Raw genomic sequence first — 14,935 nt, 5'->3', positions numbered from 1 at the left:
AAGATACCATTCCAAAATGTATAATGTAAATAAGCAGGAGACTATGTCTACCTTTCTTGGCAATCAAGGATGACACTCGGCTATGGCGAGGTTGGGATTTAACAGTCACTATGGATAGTAACACCGTCTGCCACGTAATTCTTTTGAAAATAACCGTGGCATTGCACAGTGTGATTGTGGAAATTCTATACCCTTCTTTCTCAGAACTCTCACTCTTGCAAATTTGTCCCAAATAAATCATTTAGGAGGAAGGACAAAGGGTGGAGGGCAGAGGTCCTTCCACTTCTTCTTACTGAATGTGTGTGTTCCTCAGGGAGGGGCTGGGTCTCATTCAGCTTGTCCCCCCATGCTAGCACCTGTTAGCATTCATGAAGGCCTGTTGGGTGAATGTTTGAGCACCATGTAGTTACAAGGAACAAGAGACAGAGGTGTTGGAAGGACAGTCCAGGAGCCCTGCATTGACCAGGTTCCTCTTTTCTCTTCCAGCCAATAAAATGCCAGGAGAGATGGACAAGCCACTGATCAGCCGCCACCTGGTGGATAGTGATGGCAGCCTGGCTGAGGCCTCCAATAAGGCCCCCAAAGTGGGCATCCTGGGTAGTGGGGACTTTGCCCGCTCCCTGGCCACACGCCTGGTGGCCTCTGGCTTCAGCGTGGTGGTGGGAAGCCGCAACCCCAAACGCATCGTTGGGCTGTTCCCATCAGCAGCACAAGTGACTTTCCAGGCAGAGGCGATAGGCTCCCCTGAGGTCATCTTTGTGGCCACGTTCCGGGAGCACTACTCCTCACTGTGTGGTCTCAGTGACCAGCTGGCCGGCAAGATATTGGTGGATGTGAGCAATCCTACAGAGCAGGAACACCTTCAGAACCATGAGTCCAATGCTGAGTACCTGGCCTCCCTCTTCCCCACCTGCACAGTGGTCAAGGCCTTCAATGTCATCTCTGCCTGGACACTGCAGGCTGGCCCAAGAGATGGGAACCGGCAGGTAGGTGCTGGGGGAATAACAACCATCATAATAATAATTATAAATGGCTAATTTTCCTTGAGGGCCCTCAGAATACTAAGCTCTTTGTGCTCATTATCTCAACTCATTTCACATCACTGCAAAGTTCTATTTTACAGAGGAGAAATTCGATGTGTGTGAACTTATGCCAAATCCCACAATTGGTGAGCTGGGATTTGAACCCAGAGCCTATGAATTTGAAATTCATATTCTTTCTTCTATGGTAACTTGATTACCTAGGGGGCAAGGAGGAAAAGGCTGATGACTTTTTTATGATTAGAGTGGAGAAGAAAAGAAACTTCGCTTTTAAAATTGGACTCAGAAGAGAGAAAGTAGCACGCTTAAATGCCAAGCCCTGAAGAAGTGCGCGTGTTGCATCCTTTCATTTGTTTATTCCAAGAACTGAGTCGATTTCTCAAAATAGTCAATAGCAGGTTTTTCTGAGGGTAGAAAATGGCTCCAGAGAGTAGCCAGAGCTGCATACAGTTCTTAGCAAGAGGTCTTAGCAAGACAAGGTAGTTTTTAATATCAAGAGGCCAAGCATTTTTCTGGAGGAATGAGCTGGGATCTACATGTGTGTGAGAACTTCCAGTGAGTTCAGACCCAATGCCTCCCGTGAACAGCTCCATGCCAGGCTGTAGGAGAGCATCTATGGGCCATCTATGTAGCTTGCATTATAGGGTTCATGTGTGCAGACAGGCCAGGAACAGTAGGAGAGTGTTAGCTGAAAGGGCCTGGAGGGAAGAGAACTAGCATCTGGCTAGGGAAGACTTTGAGGTTGACCTTGGCCCTGGCCCACCTCATGTTGTTATGCACAGGGAGCGGAAGGGCATTCCAGGCTGAGGAGACATCTTGCAAAGGCACAGACCTCAGTTTCCTCACCTGAAAAATTGGGACAATTGTACCTATCTATAGGCCTGTGGCAGGGCTGAGGGATAGCAGATGTAAAGCCAGTACAATTTGTGTTGCGTCAGTGTTGGTAGACCAGACTGACCATAGCAACGTTGGCAAGGCCCATGGTGGGAAGCAGTGGATTACGAGTCCAGGGCTGGCTTGTGGAAGACCTTGTGTGTTGGCTGAGGGCCATAGGGGGCTGAGAAACATGATCAAAAGAGACACTTCCGGACTGAGGGATAGAACTACACTCACGGCCACATGCAAAGCCTCAGGGCAGACCACAGTCCTTGAAGCACCTATTCCAAGGGCACATGAGGGTGGTTAGGTGGAGGCTGATGGTAATGAACTTGGCAAAATGTTCACTGCTAGGTAAGCCCTGGGTGCTCTTCTTGAGTAATGGGCATTGCCCAGCCAAGTCTGGGAGACCCCAAGAAGGCAAGGAAATACCCCTGGCCTGGGAGTCAGAGCTACTTCTGCTCTCAGCTATACCATTAACTGGCATAGCTGAGCCTCAGTTTTCCAGATGCTCAGTGGGAAGTTTGGCCCTGATGCTCTCTGAGGCTGTGCCTACCCCAGTGGCCTGTTTGATTCCCCTTCTCCTTCCTCCCACAGGTGCCCATCTGTTGTGACCAGCCAGAAGCCAAGCGTGTTGTCTCAGAGTTGGCTCACACCATGGGTTTCACGCCCGTGGACATGGGTTCCCTGGCCGCAGCCCGGGAGGTAGAGGCCATGCCTCTGCACCTCCTCCCAAGCTGGAAGGTACCTACCATCCTGGCCCTGTGGCTCTTCTTGTTCTTCTACGCCTACAACTTCATCCGGGATGTGCTGCAGCCCTACGTACAGGAGGGCAAGAACAAGTTCTACAAGCTCCCCCTGTCTGTGGTCAACACAACTCTGCCGTGTGTGGCCTATGTGTTGCTGTCACTGGTCTACCTGCCAGGCACGCTGGCAGCCACCCTGCAGCTGTGGCGCGGCACCAAGTACCACCGCTTCCCCGACTGGCTGGACCACTGGCTGCAGCACCGCAAGCAGATTGGCCTGCTCAGCTTCTTCTGTGCTGCCTTGCACGCCATCTACAGCGTCTGTCTGCCTGTGCGCCTCTCCTACCGCTATGATCTGGTCAACCTCGCCATCAAGCAGGTATAGCCCACATCAATGCCTAGTACAAAGGCCAGTCATGCCTGTGGCTGCAGCCCGCCAGTCACTGTCTCATCTTTGTCACTAGCCTGTGATTATTCCCTGACTGGGCAGTGCCCATGTCCTGCAGCCTAAAGTTTTGAGTGTGAGTGAACAAAATATGAAAATCCCTTTGCTCATGAGCACAGCCAAGGCAGGGGAGACTTAACTGAATACAGCAGTAAGTTATAGAGGATTTTCAGAAGGTTGTGAATGCTAAGGAGAAAAATCAAGTAGGGAGAGCAGTGGGGTTCAGTTTTACAGGGTGGTCTGGGGAGGCCTTGCTGAGGGGTGACAGGTGAGCAAAGGTAAGGGTGAGAGTGAGCCTGCAGCTAGCAAGGGAGCAGCACAGGCTTCAGGTGTGTGCTGCCTGGCACACAGGAGGATCAGCCAGGAAACCATGTGGCTGGAGTTGAGCAAGGAAGAGAGGAATGTGGCCTGACAGGTTGAAGCCAGACCAAGGAAGCCTTGAAGGCTGAGGAGGGCTTTGGCCTTAGACTCAGTAAAATAAGGGGTCAGCAAAGCTTTTTATTAGAGGACTGATGATCCATCTGGTGCTTTAACTGGCTCACTCTAGATGTTGGTGGAGAATAGACAATAGGGGGCCAGAGGCAGATGCTGAGAGAATACTGAAAGGCTGTGTGGGATCCCAGACACAAGGCAATGGAGGTTTAGAGTGGGGTGGAAGCAGCGGAGGGGTGGGGCAGCATTGAAGCTGGAGTACACATCATTGCTGATGGACTTGGGGGTTATCAAAGATGACTCCTAGTTTTTGGCCTGAACACCTGGAGGAATGGTGTTGCCATGAACTGAGATGTAGAAGGCTACAGGAGCGAGATTATTTTTGGTGGGGGAAGTAATTTTTCACTCATTTAAGAAACCTACATGCTGCTCTTTTGCTAGCAGGATTCCTAGGGAATGGGTGGGCTTTCGGGCCAAGCCAGGCAGCAACACAGACAGCATCAGCTGGGAGCTGTACCCACAGAAACAGGCCCCTGGTGCTCTCTCCTGGTATATAAGCTCCCAGGGCCTGATTCTGAGTCTCAAACTGAGGTCTGCAAGTGACACTGCCTTTCAGTGGTTTCCCCAACCTGCTTAACTCTGCCAGTCCCCAGCCTCCAGACTGGTATATGGGGCCCACCCACTCCAGGACACTAGTCACCCAGCAGAGTTCGGTCCAGGTACCAGTGAGACACTTGTCATCCACCCCTCTTTCCAGCCCAGATGGTCGTTGCAGTTTCTGTTCCAGCTGGGGAGAATGCAGGGATTCTGGAGGAGCTGTGCCTTCCCCAGGTGTACCCACCATGAAGCTGTCCTTTCAGTGGCTGGGCCACATCCCAGAGCAGAACCAGGAGGTCATGTTGGGTCACTGCCTGTGAACCACAGATCTGAGCCCTACTCATTCTTGGCTTCCCTGCTGGCAGCTTCTCAAATGCCCTTGTCCTTTCCCACCCACGGACACCTGGCACTGTGTATCTGTGGGCTTGGGCTTTCATAAGCAAAAGGGAGAACCCCCAAACTTCAGGTGGAGAAGTGACATGCCTGCTGAAAAAGAGAGGAAGGGGGAAAATAATAATCACTAACCTTTCAAAAGAGCTTGCTGGGCTTTCCATCCTCAGCGTGAATTCTTTTTTTTTTTTTTAAATTTGATTTTAGAGAGAGGGGAAAAGAGGGAGAAAGAGAGGGAGAGAAACATCAGTGTGCACGGTACATCGATCTGTTGCTTCTTGCATGCCTCTAACTGGGGACCTGGCCTGTAACCCAGGCATGTGCCCTGACTGGTAATTTAACCAGTGACATTTGGGTCCACAGGCTGGTGCTTAATCCACTGAGCCACACTAGCCAGGGCTTCAGTATGAATCCATTTTACCCATATCTCATCCCTATAAGCCAGACACTGTACTACCCTTATTTTACAAATGAGAAAATTGAGTAAGTAACTTGACCAAAATCACACAGTCAGTAAGTGGCAGAACTGGGATTCAGATTCAGCCAGTCTGCTGATCCATGTTCATATCCATGCTGCTTTCTATAGGGAAAACAAATACAGATGAATAGTTGAGTAAATGATCCCAGAACTCCAGCCATTAACTCGTTCATTCACTGAGCACCTACTCTCCCAGGCCTTGGGGTCACAGGAGGGAATAAGACTAGACAGTCTTGTTCCTTCTCTTAGCTGGCTGGGGAGCCCTGGAGGGTCTGAAGGCCAGAGCCCTGAGCTCTTGTCCTCAAGCATCACTGATTGGAACAAAGACCTTGACCTTAAACAAGTCACAGCCTACCCCTCTTTTGTTCTTAGGGCCCTGATATATGGACCGAAGTCTTTCCCAGTGCTAATGTTTTGATGCTCTTTGATGACATTTTCTTCTGTAAAGGGCAGCTCTGCATTGTTTCTTCAGGACTGGTATAGTGTTTGCTGCCCGGGAGGTAGCAGATCAGGGTGGCAGGCATTTCAGGCAGTGAGCAGGGAAGAAGGTGATGCTGCTCCCTTCCAGAACCCAAGACAAACTCATTCCCCACCCTCTGATGGCCATTCTCTAAATTTTCTACCCTACCAAAGCTCCCCTTGATCGTATGTGAAACTCCATGTTGCCATGATGCAAATACCAGTGAACAGGGGACACATGCCAGGTAGTTTCCCCCAGTTCCAAAGTTCTTTAGGGCTGGAGGCCCCAGTGGAGGTGGCCAGGCAACCATCACTCCCATGGGACTAGATCACTCTCAGAGACAGTAAAGGCCTGTCCTGCAAAAAGGGGCTTAAACTTGTTCTGCAGATTTCTGGAGGGCAGAGCCAGGGTTCAGTGGGTATGTTGAGGAGGGGAGGTGGTTAGAGGAAGACAGGGAATTAACATGAGCAGAGAGAGCAGCCCGAAGTGGTGAGTTGCCTGACCTGGAGGTGTTCAAACAGGTGCTGGATAGTCTGCAAATCAGCCTTGTACTCAGGCTCAGAGACTGGACATCTAAGGCTGTTCTGCAGTAGCTGGGATTCCATGACTGCCCTCAGGGGAGAGCTGGCACTGGAACCCAGGCCTTGAGACTGTGAGGCTATTCACCCTGCCCCGGCTCCCACTACGGGCTGCTCCTTCCACATCCTGCCTCCCCCTTCTCTGAGTTGGCACCACTTTCTTCCCACTCATCACCCACAGTTGGGGCATGGAGGGGGGCTGACACTGCAGCCCGGCTGGTCCTCCTGGCCCTGGGACCTTCAACATGTAACCTGCAACCTACAGGAAGACAGAATCCCATGTGAACGCCAGCCACCATTTCGTCTTCTGTTGATGAACAGCACTCTCGTCACTCTCAAGGTGGCCACCTTGGTGAACTCCAAACATGGGAGAATTACCAGGGGAATGGAGAGCTGCTAGGTCTGTGTTCCAGCTGTGTATGACACTGGGCACCGGGAAGCCCTGAGTACAGCATTGGGGTTCACAGGCTGGATTCAGATCCTCAGGCAGGCCATCCTTTGCGCCCATGCCACCCCTCTGCCCCCACCCCTTCCCAGCATCCCTGCAGAGTAGAAATGTGAGAGGGGAAAAACAAGGCATTTTGCAAGCAACTGTGTGGTATGTGTGTAATCATCCAAACTCTAATTTGTGACATTAACTGCCTGATTTTTCCAAAATGCAGAAAACAGTGACTAATAAAGTATACTTGAAGAACAAACAACTTGCAACAAGGAGATGACTTACTTGGTGGTTTTTAACGCTGCAAAGTTGTGAGTCAGATGTCTTTGGACCAGTTACACAGCAGCCATCTGCCCTCTGTGGGGTAATATCAGCCACCTTTCTAGCTGCTGCTGACATTTGCTTGGTACACTAGCAGAGTCATAGGATTTTAGACATGACCTCACCCAGCTCTCTCATGTGGAGAAAAAGAAGCCCAGAATCACTGGTGTGACTCATAGTCAGGATGAGAAGCTGTGTCCCTAGACTCCTGGTTCTTTTGAGGCTTAAAGACACCAGAATGAGCCAGCCCACCCAAATTAGAACAGAGGCAATCATTTTTCTCAAATTGCATGAAAAGTACCCAATAGATGTCTTTTTCTCAGTTTTTTAAAACTTTATCTCATAAGCTTTCATCCATTTTGCTCAGCCCAGTAGATTCATTTTTAATATTTTATCTGGTAACTGGGCTTGGCTATTTTTTTCCTGCTGAAATACTTTCTCAAAAGCCTGTATGAGTCATTCTGTTTTGCAAAGCAGAGGCCTGCCTACTAAAGCATTATCATATTTCCTAATGGAAATACTCTTTCTTGTTCTGCTGGTAGAATTTAAAGCACCAGTATTTCATGGTGTTTCTCAGAGAACACCTTGACTTCCAGGAGCTCTGCTGCCTGGTCTAGTTTGGAACTGGTAGTTCTAATGAAAGGACCTTGATAAGGTTTTCCTCATGTGTGCACTGTATGTGTGAGTGTCGGTCAGGCTGGCAGGGGGTTCAGCTGCAAAAATACTCTGGGCTGTGAGGAAGGGGCTAGAAATCTCCAGGCCTGCAATGATCTCAGATCTGTGTGTCCCTAGAGCTCAGAGGGGGGTCTCAAAGCTCTGTGAGGGTAGGTAACCTGGCTTTCTGCAGCCCAGGGCCTGACACACAGTCGGTACTTTAAAACTGCTCTCTGGTGTGCTTACTGAGTGGTTGTCAGTCTCTCTTGCCTGACAGTGGTGAGCCAAAGCTACACGCATCAGACGAATGGGGATCTGGGTGGGAAAGTGTGAGCCAGAGTCTCTGACTGGGGAAATACTGATGGGTTGGGGGACCAGGAAGGCAAAGCATCCACAAAGCAGGCCGATGGCTCATGGGAATCTGGCTGACAGGATTCTGAGATAGGAGAGCTTCTTCCTCTTTTCTGTGGGGATTTTGGGATCAGAAAACTGATGATATGATCATGTTTGAAGGGTCTGTATGTCTTGTTGACTTGTCTGACCCTCACCTGGATCACGTGACCAGTCTGGTTGACTGGCCCCAGGCAGATCGGTGAAAGTCATGGGAAGGTAGCCCATGCCATTGGAGTCGGACTGTCTGGGCCCTGACTCCAGCTCTGCCATCTCCCAGTTGAGTGTGACCATGGGGAAGGTACTTTATCTTTTTGCCTTTTCCCTGTTCCGTAAAATGGGGATAAGAGGGACCTCTACCTTGTGAGGTGGTTGTGAGGATTAGAGGATCTGAAACTTGGAAAGAGCTTACAACAGAGCCAGGTATGTGTTTTGTGTGATGGAAATGTTAGTCATCATTCTGTGTCTTACATCTGAAGGTGTTCACTCACCCACATCCCAGGGCACCAAGCACGGCCCCACTGTTCATGATTTTCCTTCTATCCACATCAGGTCTTGACCAACAAGAGTCACCTCTGGGTTGAGGAAAATGTTTGGCGGATGGAGATATACCTCTCCCTGGGAGTCCTGGCCCTTGGCACGCTGTCCCTACTGGCTGTCACCTCACTGCCAACCATTGCCAACTCACTCAACTGGAGGGAGTTCAGCTTCTTTCAGGTAAAGTGGGTCTGCCTCTATTAGTGAGGCTCAGCCTGGCCTTGCCTCACCTCTTGTGGGCTGGTGCCTTTTCTTTGCAAACTGCCTCAGTTGTGATGATCCAGACAACAGGGCTGCTAGGTCAGATGCCAGGGGCTTCCAGGCCCTGAGGGCCCATTCAGGTCTCCCCATAAAGGGGCTGCCTGGGAAAAGCCCATCCTTCTGACATCTGTGGAAACCAGATATAAGCGTGTGAAAAAATTAGACAACAGAACACTGAAACCTGGATTAAGTAGTATCAATTTCTACATTTTTTGAGCTTCTTGAACAAAATCTTATTATGTGCCATCATTGGACATCTCACTGGTCTAGCTGGAAGTCAGTGAGCCAGTGAGCAAGCCTAGCCAGGCCCCCAGCACCCCCTCTCAACCTGGCCCTGTCGGTCCCTTTCACCTCTTGATTTGGGCAGGGCACAGGGAGGTAAGCATAGGGATCACTAGTTGCTAGGGATGAAACACAGTATTTCCCAAATGACACCATTCCTATGACTAATTTAGAGAAAAAGAGGTCTGTAGTCTGAGGAATTTGATTAAAGGTTTGTTTCTCCCAAGAGAGACACATTGCACTTTGGCACATTGAAGACTCTAGTAATGTCTACAGCAACCCTTGTTAACCAGACTTATCTGAGCATTGGCACTATCTGCACTCCACAAAGTGTGCTTTGAGAGATGCCACTATGACAAAAGGTGCTCTATGCATTTATTCATTCAATAACTGATTACTGAGCACTTACTGTGTGCCAGCCATAGTGCTAGGCCTGGGATGTGACAGGGAACAAGACAGGCACAGCCACACTTCACTTATAGGGACAGCAGGGCTGGACCCTTTTACATTTCTTTGCCATCTGCCATTGTTCACGTGAAGAGTACGGGATCAGCCCCTCAGTGTTGGTGAATTAACTCATCTCCTCCTGTGGATGTGACTAGTACTGGATTCTCCCCCACTATCCTATCCAAAGGACAGAGAGTAGCTATCATAGCCACCCCATCATCAACAAAAATCTGTTGCAATCTTCTCTTTGCAGTGAGAACAGAGTACAGGATTCAAAGAGGGACAATGACAGTGAAGTGCTCTTATGTAATCCAAATTAATTTTCCTTGATTAGGACTACTTATGTACCTTAGAATAAAACAGAGCTGTGATGTGTTTTTTTTTTTTTAAGTGTGTCCGTTTCTGATTCTTACTGGCTCTGCTTATCCTGGAAGGTCCCCAGTTGAGTGATCAGGGCCAATACATGCCAGCATTAGAGGGAGAAAAAGAATTTTATATATGCCACTAATCCTCATGGATTTCACGCTCAAATCTAGGATTTTTCTGTTTCTGCCTGGAGTATCCCAGGGTGCACGGTTTATCCACAATTAAAATAGACTGTAGATTGTTCAACTCACCAGAAAGTTACTCCCTTAAGCAGCCACAGATTACAAGGTGGGCTCTGGCTGCCTGAGAAAGCCAGAGGATTTGTTTTGTTAGCCAACCTGACTGGGACCTTAGCAGCCACACTCTGCTTTACATATTGAAGAATTAAAAAGGTAAACCTGAAAGTCCTCCTGTCACTGCAAGAGCAGGGGTTTGAGAAAATGGGAAATGGGAGAAAGGCAGGGCTTTACTTGCAGAAACCAGTTGCCGGCATTCTGTCCACAAAAGCAGCAAATGCTCTGCTTCTCCAAGGAGAGAGGAGAGCTGATGGGAGGAGAGCTGTGATTACCCTGGGGCCTGTCCTACAAGGATGCCAGTAGCCACTGTGAGAGATTATGAGTGAAAGAAAGATAAAAGGCATTTTGCTATTATTCTTAGGGTGTGTGGTCACATTTCCATTATCTCTGACTAGCTACCAATTAGCCATTTCTGAGTTAGTAGAAGGCAGCAAGGAAAACACCAGAAGACCCCAACCCTGGGCATGAGAATGGTCCAGGTCACTGTGTGCAAACTGTGATTGATATTCACTGGTGGTCATGAAATCAATTTAGTGGCTTACAGCCAGCCTTTAAAACATAAAATAGAGTAGAATGGGAAAGAAAACATCACAGTGCATATCATGTTGTAAGGATAAATATTTTTTAAGCTGTGTTGCTTCAAGAGTTACATATACATATGCAGTATGCCTGGTTGTGTACTGGGCAATAGTGTCAAATGTGATTCTCACTCTGAGCCACCATGGAAAATAGTTTGAAGTCACAGAGCTTTCTTGACCTATGGACTCAGATGCCTGGGCATGCCATGGGATGGCTTTGGAGGCAGTTTGCCAGCTTCTTGTGTGACTCATAGGTGTGCATGACGCAGTCAGTGTGTGGCAATCTCTGGGCAGGGGAGACAGGTTTGGAGCCAGCATACCTGAGTTTTTGTCCAGGATCACCACTCTTTAGCCCTGCACCATTACACAGTTTTTAGCCTCTCAAAGCATCTGTATCTTCATTTATGTCTGTGTCCCCCTCCTATGGTCATCAGTAGGATTTGAGTTAATGACATGTAAAGTGTATGAGTTGAAGGTATATAAAAGTCACATGGCAGGAAAGAGAAAAAGGAATTTTAAAAATGAGAATACTTTTGCCCTGGCTGGTGTGGTTCAGTGGAATGAGTGCCGGCCTGTGAACCAAAAGGTCACCAGTTTGATTTCTACTCAGGACACGTGCCTGGGATGTGGGCCGGTCCACAGTTGGGGGGCATGCGGGAGGCAACTGATTGATGTACCTCTCAAACACTGATGTTTCTCTCCCTGTCTTTCTCCCTCCCTTCCTCTCTCTCTAAAAAGAAATAAAAGCTTTTAAAAAATAAAATAAAATAAAAAATGAGGATAGTTTAAGGGACCTTTGGGACAACCTCAAGTCTAATGACATCTGCATCATAGGGAGTACCAGAAGAAGAGAAAGACCAAGGCATTGAGATCCTATTTGAAGAAATAATGACTGAAAACTTCCCTCATCTGTTGAAGAAAAACATACACAAGTCCTGGAAGCATAGATGAACCCAAAGAGGCCCACACCAAGATATATGATTATTAAAATACCAAAGGTTAAAGACAAAGAGAATCTTAAAAGCAGTAAAAAAAAGACAGGTAGCTACCATAAGACTATCAGCTGATTTCTCAAAAGAAACTTCACAGTCTAGAAGAGATTAGCATGAAATATTGAAAGTGATAAAAAGCAAGGAACTACAGCCAAAACTGCTCTACCCAAGAAGGCTATTATTTAAAATTGAGAGAGGAAATTAAGAACCTCCCAGACAAGAACAAGCTAAAGGAGCCCTGGCTGGTGTGACTCAGTGGATTAAGTGATAGCCTATGAACCAAAAAGTCACTGATTCAATTTCCAGTCAGGGCACATGCCTGGGTTGCAGGCCAGGTCCCCAGTTAGGGATGTGGAAGGGGCAACTGATTGATGTATCTCTCACATATCAATGTTTCTTTCCCTCTCTCCCCTGCTTTTTCTCCCTCCCTTCCCCTTTCTCTCAAAATAAATAATTAGAATCTTTTTTTAAAAAACAAAAAGCTATAGGCATTCATCACCACTAAAACAGTATTACAAAAAATGCTAAAGGGACTTCTTCAAAAAGACGGGAAAAATAAACATAAATATGAGGAATAAAATGGCAGCAACTATTTACCTATCAATATCACTAAATGCAAGCAAATCAAATGCTCCACTTTAAAGACACAGGTAGTTGAATGGATAAGAAAATAAGACATATATATATATGGGTGTATATATATATATGTATATATATATGTATATATATATATATCCTACTTTAGCTTGAAAGACATACAAGACTGAAATTAAAGGGATGGAAAAAGATATTTCATGCAGAAAAAAAACCAAAACCAAAACAAAACAAAAACCTGGAGTAGCAATGCTTATACCAGACAGAATAGACTTTAAAACAAAGGGCATAATAAGAGACAAAGAAGGACATTACATAATGATAAAAGAATCATTCCAAGAGAATATAACCATTTATACACCCAATATAGGAGCACCTTTATAAAGCAACTATTGATGGACATAAAGGGAGAGGTTGACAATAATATACTCATAGTAGGGGACTTTCACACCATTGACATCAATAGATACATCTTCCAGACAGAAAATCAACAAGGAAACAATGGCCCTAAATGACACACTAGATCAGATGGATGTAATTGATATCTTCAGAGCATTTCACCTCAAAGCAACAAATAGAATGTATTCTTTTCAAGTGTACATGGAACATTTTCTAGGGCAGACCATATGTTATGACAAAAAACAAGTATAAATAAATTTAAGAAGATTAAAATCATATCAAGCATCTTCTCTGACCATGAAACTAGAAATCAATCGCAAGAATAAAACTGAAAAACACACAAAGATATGGAGGCTAAATAACATGTTACTAAACAGTGTGTTAACAATGAGATCAAGGAAGAAAGCTAAAGATTTTTTTTTAAACAAATGAAGATAAAAACACAATAATCTCCCAAATCCATGGAACACAGTGAAAACAGTCCTAAGAAGGAAATTCATAGCAATACTGGCCCATCTCAGGAAACAATAAAAATCTCAATAAAACAGTCTGGCTTGTACACTTAAAGGAATTTGAAAAAGAACAGCAAAAAAGCCCAAAGTAACTATAAAGATCAGAACAGAAATAAATAAAATAGAATATAAAAAAATACAAAAGATCAATGAAACCAATGGCTGGTTCTTTGAAAAGATAAACCTTTAACTGGACTCATAAAGAAAAAAAGAGTCGACCCAAATAAATAAAACCAGAAATAAAAGAGGAAAATCGCAAATGACACCACAGAAATAAAAAGGATTGCCCTGGCTGGGGTGGCTCAATGGATTGAGCACCAGCCTGCAACTGAAAGGTCACCAGTTCAATTCCCAGTCAGGGCACATGCCTGGTTTGCGGGCCAGGTCCCCAGTTGGCGTGTGAGAGACAACCAATTGATGTTTCTCTCCCTCTTGTTCTCCCTCCCTTCTTATGTCTCTAAAGTGAATAAACAAAATAAAAAAAGAAATACAAAGGATTATATGAAACAACCACAAACAATTATATGCCAACAAATTGGACAATTAGGAAGATAAGGATAAATTCCTGAAAAAATAGAATCTTCTAAGACCTAAGCAAGAAGAAACAGAAAATCTGAACAGACTGATTACAACCAACAAAATTGAATCAGTAATCCCAAAACTTTCAACAGGCAAATGTCCTGGACTGGATGGCTTCACTGGTAAATTTTACCAAACATTGAAAGAAGACTTAACACCTACCCTTCTCAAACTGTTCCCAAAAATTCAAAGGGAGGTAAGACTGACTCCCAAGCTCATTTAATAGGACCAGCATTACCCTGGTTCCAAAACAAGACAAAGTTACATTTTGAAAAAAGGAAAATTAGCCCTGATTGTTGTGTCTCAGTAGTTGAGCACCGGCCTGTGAACCAAAAGGTCACTGGTTCAAGTCCTGGTCAGGGCACATGCCTGGGTTACAGACCAGGTCCCTGGTTGGGTGCATGCAAGAGGCAATATCTTTCATGCATTGATGTTTCTCTCCCTCTCTTTCTCCCTCCCACCTCCTATTTCCAAAAATAAATAAATAAAATCTTTTTAAGAAAGAAAGAAAATTGTAAGCTAGTATGCCTGATTAACATAGATGCAAAAATCTTCAACAAAACATTTGTAAATTGAATTCAGCTACAAAGATTATACACCATGATCAAATGGAATTTAATCCTCGGATGCAAGGTTGTTTCAGTATTTACAAATCAATTAATGTGACATATCACATAAACATAATGAAGAATAAAAATCGTATCATATCAACAGATGCAGAAAAAACATTTGACAAAATTAAGTATGCATTATGGTAAAAACTCTCAGCAAAGTGGGAATAGATGGTACATACCTCAACATAATAAAAGACATATATGCCAGCCAAGGCAGTAATTTTTTTTCTGATATATATTCTCAGGCAAGGAAAACAAAAGAAAGATTCAAAAATGGTACTACATCAAACTAAAAAGTTTTCACACAGCAAAGGAAACCATCAACAAAATAAAAAGACAACCCACTGAAGAGGAGAACGTATTCACCAATGATACATCTGATAAGGGGTTAATATCCACAATTTATAAAGTACTCATATTAACACCTAAAAATACCCACTACAATGTAAAAATAGCTTGAGGACCTCAATAGATACTTCTCCAAAGAGGACATACAGATAGCCAATAGACATACGAAAAGATGCTCAGTGTCACTAGTCAATAGAGAAATGCAAATTAAAACCACAGTGAGAGTCCTGGCCTGGTAGCCCAGTTGGTTAGAGCATCCTCCCAATATGCCAGGGTTGCAAGTT

The 14,935-nt window shown here is 45.6% G+C and overlaps 1 protein-coding gene across 2 annotated transcripts in view; it reads left to right on the top strand.

The window, feature by feature from the left end:
- Nucleotides 1–14,935, top strand: part of STEAP3 (STEAP3 metalloreductase) — a 54,679-nt gene that overhangs the window by 29,951 nt on the left and 9,793 nt on the right. The window contains exons 2-4 of one of the 2 annotated variants that reach the window (XM_037049894.1): nucleotides 487–986; nucleotides 2,514–3,041; nucleotides 8,399–8,563. In XM_037049894.1, coding sequence (XP_036905789.1) covers nucleotides 495–986; nucleotides 2,514–3,041; nucleotides 8,399–8,563 — 1,185 coding nt within the window. In that variant the 5' untranslated portion in view covers nucleotides 487–494. Of the gene's footprint in view, nucleotides 1–485; nucleotides 987–2,513; nucleotides 3,042–8,398; nucleotides 8,564–14,935 lie in introns of both variants that reach the window. The other variant, XM_037049893.1, reaches the window with a different exon arrangement.

Source organism: Sturnira hondurensis, unplaced genomic scaffold, assembly GCF_014824575.4.
Source record: "Sturnira hondurensis isolate 20B ecotype Veracruz unplaced genomic scaffold, ASM1482457v3 Scaffold0006496, whole genome shotgun sequence".
Taxonomy (NCBI): Eukaryota; Metazoa; Chordata; class Mammalia; order Chiroptera; family Phyllostomidae; genus Sturnira; species Sturnira hondurensis.
The sequence above is the reverse complement of the archived record's forward strand: the minus strand, read 5'-3'. Positions and strand labels throughout refer to the sequence as shown.